This window comes from Miniopterus schreibersii (genome assembly GCF_964146895.1).
Source record: "Miniopterus schreibersii genome assembly, chromosome: 2".
NCBI classification, from domain to species: domain Eukaryota; kingdom Metazoa; phylum Chordata; class Mammalia; order Chiroptera; family Miniopteridae; genus Miniopterus; species Miniopterus schreibersii.
Genome location: NC_138102.1, coordinates 87991180 through 88004255, shown reverse-complemented (window position 1 = coordinate 88004255; position 13076 = coordinate 87991180). Strand labels below are relative to the sequence as shown.

General features: G+C 38.0%; 1 protein-coding gene across 3 annotated transcripts in view; it reads left to right on the top strand.

Moving 5' to 3' along the window:
• The window catches only part of SMAD9 (SMAD family member 9), an 85960-nt gene that overhangs the window by 48187 nt on the left and 24697 nt on the right, over positions 1-13076 (top strand). For all 3 annotated transcript variants that reach the window (XM_081130521.1, XM_081130522.1, XM_081130523.1), the window contains exon 3: positions 9988-10245. In XM_081130521.1, the coding sequence (XP_080986647.1) occupies positions 9988-10245 (258 nt within the window). The remainder of the gene's footprint in view (positions 1-9987; positions 10246-13076) is intronic.

The window sequence follows — 13076 nt, the reverse complement described above, 5'->3', positions numbered from 1 at the left end:
CATTCCAGGAACTCAGGGAAATGACCGTGTCCATTAGGAGACAGTTCTGTCGAGGTAGACAGGCCATGGTGGGAGTGCAGCCAGTCACTTGGTCAAGGAGGTTCAGTTAACCTTACAGTAGTACTGGTAAGTGCTTTGTGCCCAGCCTACAGCAGACTTTCTAGGCAACATCTCAGACTCCCAAATCTTGCCATCATCTTGTAAAACCATAGTCAAGGAAGTCACCTGCCTGGATGTGAATGCCTTTCACAGTTACTTCTTCCTGGGATTGAGGCCCTGTATAAAATTGTGATGAGAAAGTCCCACTCTCCTGTCAAATCTAATGCATATTCCCTAAATCATATAAGTCTTTGCTCTCTTCCCTTCTTTCCTGTTTCCCTCTGGGCTCTCTTTGCATACTTAAAAAGTCATTAGTGTCTGAGTTCATGACAGAAACAACTTGATTCTTTTTTTGTTTCAAAGATTTGAGTTATATTAAGCATTTAAAATACACCCAATGGAAAAATGTTCATTAAGAAATCATGTCTGGAGTGGGAGGGCAGGGTGGAGGGGATCAATGTGGGGGCAGGGAGGTAGGGACATCTGTAATACTTTCAACAATAAAGATAAGTTTTAAAAAAAGAAAGAAAAAAAAGAAATCATGTCTCTTCCTGAGTAATAGAGTTGTAAAAGCTATCTTGTAAAATGTATCTGTTTTCCTTTTGAATACTCAAATACCTAATTTTACAGGATTATTTGATATTTTAGTGTTTCATATTATGTAAGGTTCTTTTATGAATGGTAGTGTTTTTACATATGGCAGGTAGATTTCATATCATATTTTAGGTTTGAGTTTCCAAAATGAAAGGTGGGTAAAGATTGTAGTAAATTTTAAGGTTTTTAAATTTCCTAACTTGATTTTTTTTGTATAAAAAGGAGATTTTATATCTAACTTTCTGGCCATATTTAAAGTTAATATTTTGAGAACAATTAATATACTAATGTTAAGCAAGTTTGCTGGTTCACTGATTATTATAAAGCTTATGTTTCCCCTTTGAAATCTCTCAAATTTTGCTGGCTCTTGCACTCTGTTGTTCCATGACCCCCACTTGCATGCCATGTAGTCTTAAGCAGCTGCATGGCCCATGGCCATTCAGACCCCACACTCAGTGGTCTGCAGCTGTGAGACAAGCTAAGTTATCCAGGTGCTAAACTGTACTCTACTTAATATGGAGTGGAGACTCTGGGCAGCGGCTTTAATCCTAGCCCTGCTTAAGGTAAGACTGGGCTTTTTCTATGGCGAGATAGAAGAAGATGGGACCTTGGAAAGGAACCCCCTTAACTTTACACCATTAATAAAACTTCCCATGAAACCCATGAAACCCCATCCTGTGGGGGCCTCAAGAAATTCTTTTCCCAGTGGCACCCCAAAAACTACTTCTACCAATAATAGGGGAGATGCAGATGGCACCCCATTGATAACAGAATTACTCTGTCAAATTGCTATTAAAGTTTTTAACCATTAATTTTCATTATAAATACTTCTACCTTCATGGACTGGCACCTAACAGTTTGTGAAATGTCACCTTTCTTCTTCAGGCCACTTTGTGTGTCTCACGTCTGGGAGAAGCTGTGCAAAAAATGTTTTTGTGGCACACAATGGTTTTACTCCATGTGACTGAAGGTTATTTCAGGAGTGTAATTTCTTTTCTTTTTATTGATTTTTTTCTATCAATTTCTGTTTTCTTTTTTTCATTTTATTTTTATTGTTGACAATATTACAGATGTCCCCATTTTCTCCCCCTTTGCCCACATCCACCCATCCCCTGCCCTCCCCTTCTCTCTGGCCATCACCTCACTGTTCTCTGTGTTTATGGGTTTTGCATATATGTTTTTTGGCTAATCTCTTCACTTTCTTTCATCTGGTCCCTTCCATCTCCCTCTCCTCTGACAGCAGTCAGTCAGTTAGCCAGTTTATTTTGTTCATTAGATTACACATATAAGTGAGATCATATGTTATTTGTTTTTCTCTGGCTTATCGCACTTAGCATAATAATCTCCAGGTCCATCCATGCTGTTGCAAAAGGTAAGATCTCCTTTTTTATGGCTATGTAGTATTCCATTGTGTAAATATACCACCGCTTTTTTTATCCACTCATATACTGATGGGCACTTGGACTGTTTTCAGATCTTGGCTATTGTAAATAATGCTGCAATGATCATAGGGGTACATATATTCTTTCTGATTGTTTTTTCTGGATTCTGAGGATATATTCCCAGAAGTGGGATCACTGGGTCAAATGACAGTTCCATTTTTAATTTTTGTGGGGATGATCTTTATTTTATCCCACAGTGGCTGAACTGGTGTGCATTCCCACAAATTGTGCAATAAGGTTCCCCTTTCTCCACATCCTCAGTAGCACTTGTCATTTGTTGATTTACTGATGATGATGACCATTCTGGCAGGTGTGAGGTGATACCTCATTGTAGTTGTAATTTTCATCTCTTTGATGGTTAGTGATGTTGAGCTTTTTTTTAAATATCTATTGGCCATCTATATGTCTTCTTTGGAGAAGTGTCTCTTAAGGTCCTATGCCCATTTTAAAATTGGATTATTTGTCATCTGGTGTTGAGCTATATAAATTCTTTATATATTTTGGAAATTAACCCTTTATCAGATGTGTCATTGGCAAAGATGTTTTCTCATACAGTGGGTTGTCTTTTCATTTTGTTGATGGTTTCTTTTGCTGTACAGAAGCTTTTAAGTTTGATGTAGTTTCATTTGTATATTTCCTCCTTTGTTTCCCTTGTCCGAGGCAATATGTCAGCAAAAGTATTACTACAAGAGATGTTTGAGATTTTACTGATTATGTTTTCTTCTAGTATTTTTATGGCTTTGTTACTTCCATTTAAGTCTTTAGTCTATTTTGAGTTTATTCTTGTGTATGGTATAAGTTGGTGGTCTAGTTTTATTTTTTTGCATGTATCAGTCCAATTTTCCCAACACCATTTATAGAACAGGTTGTTTTTATTCCATTGTATGTTCTTGCCTCCTTTGTCAAATACAAATAATCCATAAAGGCATGGATTGATTTCAGGGCTCTCTGCTCTGTTCCATTGATCCATATGCCTGCTCTTGTGCCAGTACCAAGCTGTTTTGATTACTATGACCTTGTAGTATAGTTTGATATCAGGCATTGTGATACCTCCAACTTTGTTCTTTTTGCTCAGGATTACTGAGGTTTCAGGGTTTTTTTTTTTTTTTTTTTTTTTGGTTCCATATAAATATTAGAGTATTTTTTCTAGGTCTGTGAAATATGACATTGGTATAGGGATTGCATTGAATCTATAGATTGCTTTGTGTAGTGTGGACATTTTAATGATGTTAATTTTTTGAACACTGTATATGTTTCCACTTATTTGTATCTTCTCTCTTCAATGTCATATTGTTTTAAAAGTATAGGTCACTTACCTCCTGTATTAAATTTATTCCTAGGTACCTTATTTTGGTTATGTTGCAATAGTAAATGGGATTGTTTTCTTAGTTTCTCTTTCTGATATTTCATTGTTGGTATATGAAAATGCTGCAAATTTCTGAATATTAATTATGTATCCTGTGACTTCACTGAATTCATTGATTAGATCTAGCAGTTTTTTGGTGGAATCTTTAAGGTTTCCTTTGTACAAGATCATATCATCTGTGAATAATTAAAGTTTTATTTCTTCCTTTCCAATGTGGATACTATTTATTTCTTCTTCTTGTCTGATCACTGGGGCTAGGACTCCCAGTACTATGTTCAGTAAGAGTGGTGAAAGCAGACATCCCTTTCTAGTTCCTGATCTAGACAGGAAAACATTTTTAATTTTTGCCCATTGAGTGTGATGTTGGCTGTAGATTTTTTCATATATGGCCTTTATTATGGTGAGGTATGATCCCTCTATTCCCACTTTGCTGTAGTTCTTCCATAAATCAATTTTACCAAATACTTTTCTTGCATCTATTGATATGATCATGTGATTTTTATCCTTCATTTTGTTTATGTGATGTATCACATTTATTGATTTGTGGATAATGTACCAACTTTGAATCCCCAGAATAAATCCCACTTGATTATGGTGTGTGATCTTTTTAATATATTGCTAGATCCGATTTGCTAATATTTTGTTGAGGATTTTACGATCTATGTTCATCAGGGATATTGGCCTATAGTTTTCTTTCTCTGTAGTGTCTTTATCTAGTTTTAGAATTAGAAAATTGTGGCCTTGTAAAATGAGCTTGGAATTCTTCTCTCTTGAATTATTTGGAGTAGTTTGAGGATGATAGGTGTTAGTTTTTCTTTGATTGTTTGAAGCTATCCAACCCTGGACTTTTGTTTGCTGGGAGTTCTTTGATTACTCCTTCAATTTCATTACTTGTAATCTGTCTATTCAGGTTTTTTTATTCTTCCTGATTTAGATTTGGAAGATTGTATGTCTCTAAGAATTTGTCCATTTCACCCAGGTTGTCCAATTTATTGGCATATAGTTGTTCGTAGTATTTTATTACAATTCTTTGTATTTTTGTGATGTCAGTTATTACTTCTCCTCTTTCATATCTGATTTCATTTATTTAGGTCCTCTCTGTTTCTTGATGAGCTTGGCTAAAGTTTCATCAATCTTGTTTATCTTTTCAAAGAACCAATTCTTACTTTCATCGACCTTTTGTATTGCTTTTTAGTCTCTCTTTTGTCAGATGTAAGTATTGCTACCCCAGCTTTTTTTTTCTCATTTCCATTTGTATGGTATATATTTTTTTCATCCTTTCACTTTCATTGTGTATGAATCTTTTGTTCTGAGTGTGTCTTGTAGACAGCATAAATATGGGTGCTGTTTTCTTATCCATTCACCTACCCAATGTCTTTTAATTAGAGCATTTAATCCATTTACATTTAAGGCTATTGATAGGTCCTTAGTTATTGCCATTTTTTTCTTTGTGCCTATGTTCTTCTCTCTATATATATCTTCTTCTTAAAGCAGTCCCTTTAACATTATTTGCAATATTTATTTCATGATAATGAACTCCTTTAGGCTTTTTTTGGTCTGAGAAGCTCTTTACTTTGCTTTCAATTTTAAATGATAGCATTGCTGGATAGAGTAGTCTTTGTTTTTCATTACTTTGAATACTTCATCCAATTCCTCCTGGCCTGAAGTGTTTCTGTTGAGAAATCTGCTGACAGCTTAATGGGAGTTTCCTTGTTAGTAACTAACTGTGCCTCTCTTGGTGCTTTTAAGATCCTCCCTTTGCCTTTAACCTTTGCCATTTTAATTATGATGTGTCTTGGTGTGGGTCTCTTTGTTCATCTTGATTGGGACTCTCTGTGCTTCCTGAACTTTTGTGACTTTTTCTTTCACCAGGTTAAGGAAATTTTCTGCCATTATTTCTTCAAACACCTTCTCTATCCCTTGCTCACTTCCTGGCACCACTATGATGCAGATGTTGTTACATTTCATGTTGTCCCAACATTTCCTTAAACTATACTCATTCTTTTTAATTCATTCTCTTTTTGCTGCTCTGATTGGATTTTTTTCCCCTACATTGTCTTCCAAATTTGTTATTCAGTTGTCTGCTTTATTCAACCTGCTTTTTATTCCTTCCAGTGTATCCTTGATATCAGATATGGTATTCTTCATTTCAGACTGGTACTTACTCATGGTTTCTATATCCTTTTTCATGCTGTTGTAGGCATCACTAAGTTCCTTGTGTATCATTTTAAAAAAATCTTCACCCATGGATATATTATTTATCTACCTATCTATTTATTTTAGAGATTGAAGAATGTCCTCACTCTGAGCTGCTCTCCCTTCTCCCATGGAACTACACTCAGTGGCGATACATGGGACTTGGCAGGGCTGATCCAAACAGCCTCCTGTTGCGGGTGGTGCCCACAAACTGTAAGAGGGGACGGGTTCCTCTTCTCCTTCCTAGGATAGTGTAGTCTGAACTCAGAGGGGAACCTGGATTTGCCTCCCTGCAGCGTAGTCACACAGCCCTGTACTCGCCCGTCTGGCTCCTGGACAGAACCCTCTCTGGGAGACACAGTCCCAAAAACCCAGCCCTGCACTGCTTCCTGCACCACTGCTTATGCTGCTGAACCAAACAGGGCAGGGCCAAAGGTCAGCCCTGCGAGGCATTCTCATCTCCACGTGCTGGTGTGAGCAGGGTGGGGCCAAAAGCCTCAACTCCGCTCAAGCTCCAAACCCACCCACTAGGAGAGGGTAAAAAGTCCCAGCCCTGTGCAGCACCCCTGCGCTGCTGAACCCAGCAGGATGGGGCAGGCCTAGGGGCTCCACAGGTGGGGGAGTGGTGCCAGCCCTACACTTGAGGTTGGGGAAATTTTCCTCTTTCCCAAGCCACAAAGTTTAGTCACTGTCTAGGTCTCTGCCAAAAGCCTCACCAGAAAACAGAGGGCCCTTTAAAGTCACTGCTAGGTGTAGCCAGCAAATCTCTCCATAGGACACAAATAGAGCAGTGTAGCCTCTCCATCAGCCAGAGTCCAGGGTGAACCCCCTGTGCTGGCGCTGTAACTTAAGGAGTGCTCTTTCCTTGAGAGGGTGCAGTCCAAGTCTCCCAGGCAGTCCGAATCCCTATTGACTCCCACTGCCAGACACCATGTAGGCTCCTCTTCCTGTCTCTGTTCTGAGTTGGGGATTCCTGCATGGGGTTGAGTCCACATGCTCCTACCGGAGGGAGCTCTGCAGCTGCAGTATCCCTCCAGCTTCTCAGCAGCCACCACACCTGCATGAGGGAGCGCTCCCTTTCCACTTCTCCACCCTTCCTACCTGTCTTTATGTGACTTCTTCTGTAGATCTTTGTTTTTAATATTTCAGTTTCACTAGCCTTCAATTGGTTTTTCAGGTCGATTGTTCTGTAATTTAGCTGTAAATCTGGTTTCGGGCTGGGAACAAGTGGACACAGCTTCCAGCTACTTTGCAGCCATCTTGGAATCTATCCTGTAATTTCTACTTTACGTTAAATACTCGTGCTCTATTAAAACCACATGTTTTGTGAAAAAGATACAAAAGCTTTTTGCAGCTCTTTCACCCCCATATATGCCAGTAACTCCTCCCACTATTTTCCCTTACTTAAATATCAAGATAGTGTGGTAGTTAAAAGGTGGCATAAATTTTTGAAAGAAATGTGTGTAAGCTCACTACATCATATTTGCAAGTAGCAGTTGAGATGTAGAAATGGAATTTGCTATTTAGGTATAGCTATTGCTATAAATGGAATGTCTGTGTTCCCTTAAAATACCTATGTTGAAAACCTAATGCCTAAGGTGATGGTATTAACAGGTGGGGCCTCTGATGGGTGATTAGGTCATGAGGGCAGAACTTCATGAATAAGATTAGTGCTCTTATAAAGGGGCCCTGGAGAGATCTCTGGCCCCTTCCCCCATGTGAGGACACAGTGAGAAGATGGCCCTCTGCAACCATGAAGAGGGCTCTCACCAGAACCCAACCATGCTGCACCCTGATCTCGGACTTCCCAGCTTCCAGAACTGTAAATTTCTGTTGTTTATAAGCCACCCAGTCGCTATGGTATTTCTGTTATGGCAGACCAAATGGGCTCAGACAGCTATGTTTTGAATAAAAGTATTTAAAAATATGATCAGTACAGATCTAAGGTAGCTGAGCCATTTTGGCCAAATAACCAGGATGATACCATCAGTTTTCTTCATAAATATTTACTGGTTTTGGTTTTACCCATATGGTAAAAATATATTGTCACGATATTTGTTTCAATAAAGAAAAACATATTCTTTCTTTTCTTTTGGTGCCTCAGTTCTGCATGCCATGAAGATAGAAGTATCTGCATTCAGGAGACAATGAGGCATTTTGTTTATCAATGGTAGGAATGCACTGTAGATATCTCACATGAAAACTGAAGTCACAGAGATTATTCAAATTCTTCTTCACTAAAAAAGAAAAATGAGTGTTTATTTGAACTTCGTTAACACTGTGATGAAGAAGCATCATTGAAAAGAAGCCATAAGTCATTTACTACTTTGTCAGCCCCTCACTTTCAGACTATTAATGAGGCAAGTCATCTTTTTATTCTTGCATATTCATAAAATACATAAAAGGAAATTCAGAGGCTTATTGTCCAGGTCGTTTTTGCATGGTGATGTTGAGTGTTTATTCTCTAATGTCATAAGCAGTATATATAAATACAACTTTTAAAGGGAGAAGGGATCATTTTCTCTGCTACTCTCGCCTGTTGTTTAGTTTCTAACTTTTCGTTCACCTGTTTGAGTTTATAATCCACATGTAGAACTGAAAATTATTGCTTGTTAAGAAGGAGATAAATGTACTGTGGTAGGTAAATGGTAGACTTTGTGGTTGCTGTTGTCTGTTTACTTGAAAACATTTACTTTTTATGAAAGATTTTATCAATACTTGCAGGTGGTAAGAAATCAACAGTGTGATTAAAAACAAGAGCTACCCCATCCATCTCTAAGAACAACCTCTTTTAATCATTCTTGCTTTGTTCTTTTTCTATTTCCCTCTATTATTACTAAAAATTATGGAGGTAACTTTATATAATATAATACATCAGTTTCCAAATTTATCACCTTAATATAATTTCACTGATTCTAACATAAAAAAATGAGGATTTATCTAATTTATATTGCCTTCTTTCTTTCTTCTCTCAATTCTTAATATTTATATTTTGGTTTATAGTTATGTTTTGGCAATTCTATTGATTTCTATTGTGGGATTTGGGGATAAGAATTATTTTCCCTTAGAAGAGACTGGTCCATTGCCTTCTAGCATTCAGTATTGGTGATGGGACATCATAAGTTAGTTCAATTCTCATTTCTTTATAGGTGACTTTGAAGTGGTCCTCTGGTAGCTTTTAGAACATTCCACTTGTCTAGATGTTTGAAATTCAATATGATATGACCAGGTTTAGATCTTTTTTCATTCATTGGGCTGTGCACTCTGGCTCTCTTCAGTCTGTTGACATGGATTCTTCTATAGTTCTGGAAAATTTTCTTTGGCTATTTCTTTGATTATTTCCTCCTGTTTTCTGTGTTTCTCTGTCTGCTTTTACATTGGTCATAGGTTGCACCTCAATGACACTTATGGAATACCTTCTTTCTATTGGGCATTGTGACACTTTAGAAGTCAACAGGAGCCATGAATGCCTGGACAGTGCTTGCCCTTGAGAATTGCATCAATTCATGAGTTTTTGTTTAGAGTCAGAATCAAGAAAACTCATGCTATTTTTAAAGTATGTAACCCACAAGGAACATACTAAGTGAACAGGCTTTATTTATAAGTTCTTTATTGCTGCTTACTTTTTACTTATTCACTTGTATTATTACTCACTGTTTATCTTTTACCAAATAACTTTTAGTTGCCTTTAAATCTTTCTGGTAAAGAAAGATAGAATATTTTTACTTTAGTAGCACTACTGCAGCTAAATTTTATGTTGGTCATCCAAATAATTCAACATGGCCTCTGAGGAAAAAATATTTTGTACATCACTTATGGTTTTATCACAGGCAATAAAAACCTATTTTGCCTTAACCTCCCCCCAAAAAACAAACACTTTATTGGCAGAATCAAAGGAAGATATGAACAATAAGTGTCCAGAAGATGAAGTAATAGGGCAGCTTTGCTAATTTCTGTGGTAGGAATGAATAAACAGTTTCTCTTTAGAGTGCTGACCTCACAATAATTCTCCTCTATAGAGGAGAAATTTCTGTTGTTACTTTCTGTTTAAGATTCAGGCTTTAAGGAGAGAAACCATTGGTTTAGCTTTATTCACAAGCTCACTTTTTGGGAAGAGATGGGACTACAACTGATAATTTCATGATGAGCACAAAGAATGGTGAAACAGTACTTCCCAGAGGAAAGACAGCTTTATCATCAAAAATTGGACAAAAACAGCAGGTGTCCACTCTGTCTTGTGCTGAGGAGCCAAAGTTCAGCTCTAACCCACTGGTTTCTTTCTCATGCTAGTGCTGCCGCCTGTATTGGTGCCGAGACACAGTGAATATAACCCCCAGCTCAGCCTTCTGGCCAAGTTCCGCAGTGCCTCCCTCTACAGTGAGCCACTCATGCCGCACAACGCCACTTATCCTGACTCTTTCCAGCAGCCTCCGTGCTCTGCATTCCCTCCCTCACCAGGGCAAGCATTCTTGCAGTCCTCGTGCATGGCCAGCCACCCTCACTCCCCAGGAAGCCCTTCCGAGCCAGAAAACCCCTATCAACACTCAGGTCAGTAAAAGCTGCCAGTCTTTGTGGAATACAACTCAACACATTTATGGTGTGACCATCATAATTTTAATCACTGTAACTGACATTCATGTGGAGCTTTACAGTTCACATGGCAATCTCCTGTGGGCTCTTGGACCCTGCCCTGCCTCTAAGATGGTCGACATGTCTTTGCTCTGGTTTTTGGTTCTAATCCCCTGGAAGCTCTCAGAAACTAAGTGAATTTGATAGCATTTCAAGGGATTTTTTTTTAAAAAGGCAGTAGCAATAAGATTATAAAAGATTGTTCTAGACTCAGCGGACAGACTTGGCCTGAGGGCAAGCGGTGTGATTGCTGCTTTCAACAATCAAAGGGTGTCCTTCCTACAAAAGATGTGTAGGACAGAGGGAGGCCCCAATTCCAGGCAGTGCATTCTCTCTTTTTTCTATGGGATGCAAGCACAGCATCTGAAGGTAGAACTAGTCAATTTTTTTTTTTTTTAAATACATCTTTATTGATTTCAGAGAGAGGAAGGGAGAGGGAGAGATAGAGATAGAAACATCAACAATGAGAGAGTCATTGATCAGCTGCAGCCCGCAACCCGGGCATGTGCCCTGACCAGGAATCGAACCCTGATCGCCTGGATCCTAGGTCGATGCTCAACCGCTGAGCCATGCCTGGCTGGGCAGACCTAGTCAATTGATATTTGCTGAATTGAAAAAGCATGTAGAATGGAGAGGGAGAACCAAGCCCATTGTGAGAATTGCATGTACTATCACACCTATAAAGTGGGCATAAGTTAGATAATGAAAAAAAGATTTTATTTACCTCATGATGTGAGAAAATTATATCCTGAGCGAACAAGTTCCTACAGGCATGCATAAATGCATTTGGTCCTAGATGTTGTGACCTGCCTCATTCATTTCTTCATATATTTATTTATTTAATGGATATTGAACTCATACTATATGCAAGCGTTGCCTTAGGGTGCCTAAAGGAAAATGAAAAGATTAATAAAAATTGTCCTGCCCTCAAAGAATTCATAAAATGTGGGAAGGTAAAGAAGTTGCCTCCTCCCCTTTGAGTTATTCCGTTCTTCCTTTTGCCCACTCTGCAGTACATCTATTTTACATATACATCTACTATTTAACTTTATCACACTGTATTATATAATTTTGTGTGTGTCTGTCAGTAATTTTATCTTTTGTATGCCTAGTTTAGAGCCTAAAATGCAGAAGTTGCTGATTAGTTAATAACACTCACATTTGGAACTTGGGAGAAGAGCTTGGGGTCATAGATCCAGATTTTATTGAGTCAGTAAGTAATGACTGAGCACCTGCTAAGTACCAGGCACTGTGCTGGTGCTAGAAGTACAATGGTTGATTACAATGGTCTCTCACCTTCCAGAGGCAATGACTATTGAGCACAATCATGTAAATAAGTGACAAGTATGATAAAGGTCTTAGCAATCCAGGCAAGTAATTATAAGGACTTGAACTAAAGAAGGGTTATGGGGACAGAAAAAAGGCAATGAATTTGAGGTGGCAGAATCACCAGGACCTGATGTGGGGGTGAAGGCTGAGATGTGGCAGGAGTCATTTACAGACTGGAGGAGGCCGTTGTAGTCTTGCAAGTGGCTATATTCACTGAGAAAGGGACAGCAACAGAAAGAGAACTCATTTGAGGACAGAGCCCCAGTTAAGGTATTAGAGGATAATTATGTTGCAAAATATACATTTACATAAAACACATTTGTGCTATAAAGATTTCCTGTATTAGGTTTGTGTTCCTGCACTTGTTAAACTAACAGGTTGATTTCTTTTTCTTCTTCCCTCCCATGAAGGACAGACGCCAAGATCTATGCAGAAGCTGGTTAGTTTCTCACAAAGGGAACAGCATTTTTAATTTCAAAGAAAATAATTCTTTTCTGAATGATTAACAACAAAATGCCAACCTAAGTAACAGATCTAAGGCTAAATAACAATAGAAGGAATTTTTGAGATTAACTGGCTCAGCTCCTTAAACTTTTTAAATAGCCTTATTGAGATATAATTCATATGTCACAAAACTCAACCATTTAAAGTGTACAATTCAATGTTTTTTCATATGTTGTATTATATTTTTTAAGTTGCTACAGGCATGTGATAAAATACATATCATGTAAAATTTGCAGTTTTAACCATTTTTAAGTAACATTAAGTATATTCACAATGTTGCACAACCATCACCACATCTATTTCTAAAATAGTTTCATCACCCTAAACAGAGAGTCTGTACTCATTAAACAATAAGTTCTCATTCCCTGCCTTCCTCCAGCCCCTGGGTAACCTCTAATCTACTTTCTGTCTCTATATATTGAATTTGCCTATTCTAAGGTACCTCATATAAATGGAATCATACCATATTTGTCTTTGTGTGTCTGGCTTATTTAAGTCAGCATAGTGTTTTCACAGTTCATCTATGTTGTAGCATTTATCAGTTACTTCATTTGTGTGACTGAACAATATTCCATTATATGGATATACCACACTTAAAAAAATCCATTTATTGGTTTATGGATATTTGTGTTCTTTCCATCTTTTGGCTATTGTGAATAATGCTGCTATGAACATTGATGTCCAAGTATCTGTTTGAGTCCCTGCTTTTATGTGGGAATATACCTAATTGTGGAACAGCTGGGTCACACGGTAACACTTTATATTAAGCCCCTTAATTTTATAGATAGATTTACTCCAGGACCTGCAGAAGGGTGACTTTGCTTTATAACTTTTTCACCAGCATTATAGTTCATTTTCTCAAAGGGAAATGCCTTATCCATGGTTATTCGGTGTGGTCACTTCACCACCTGCAGCGC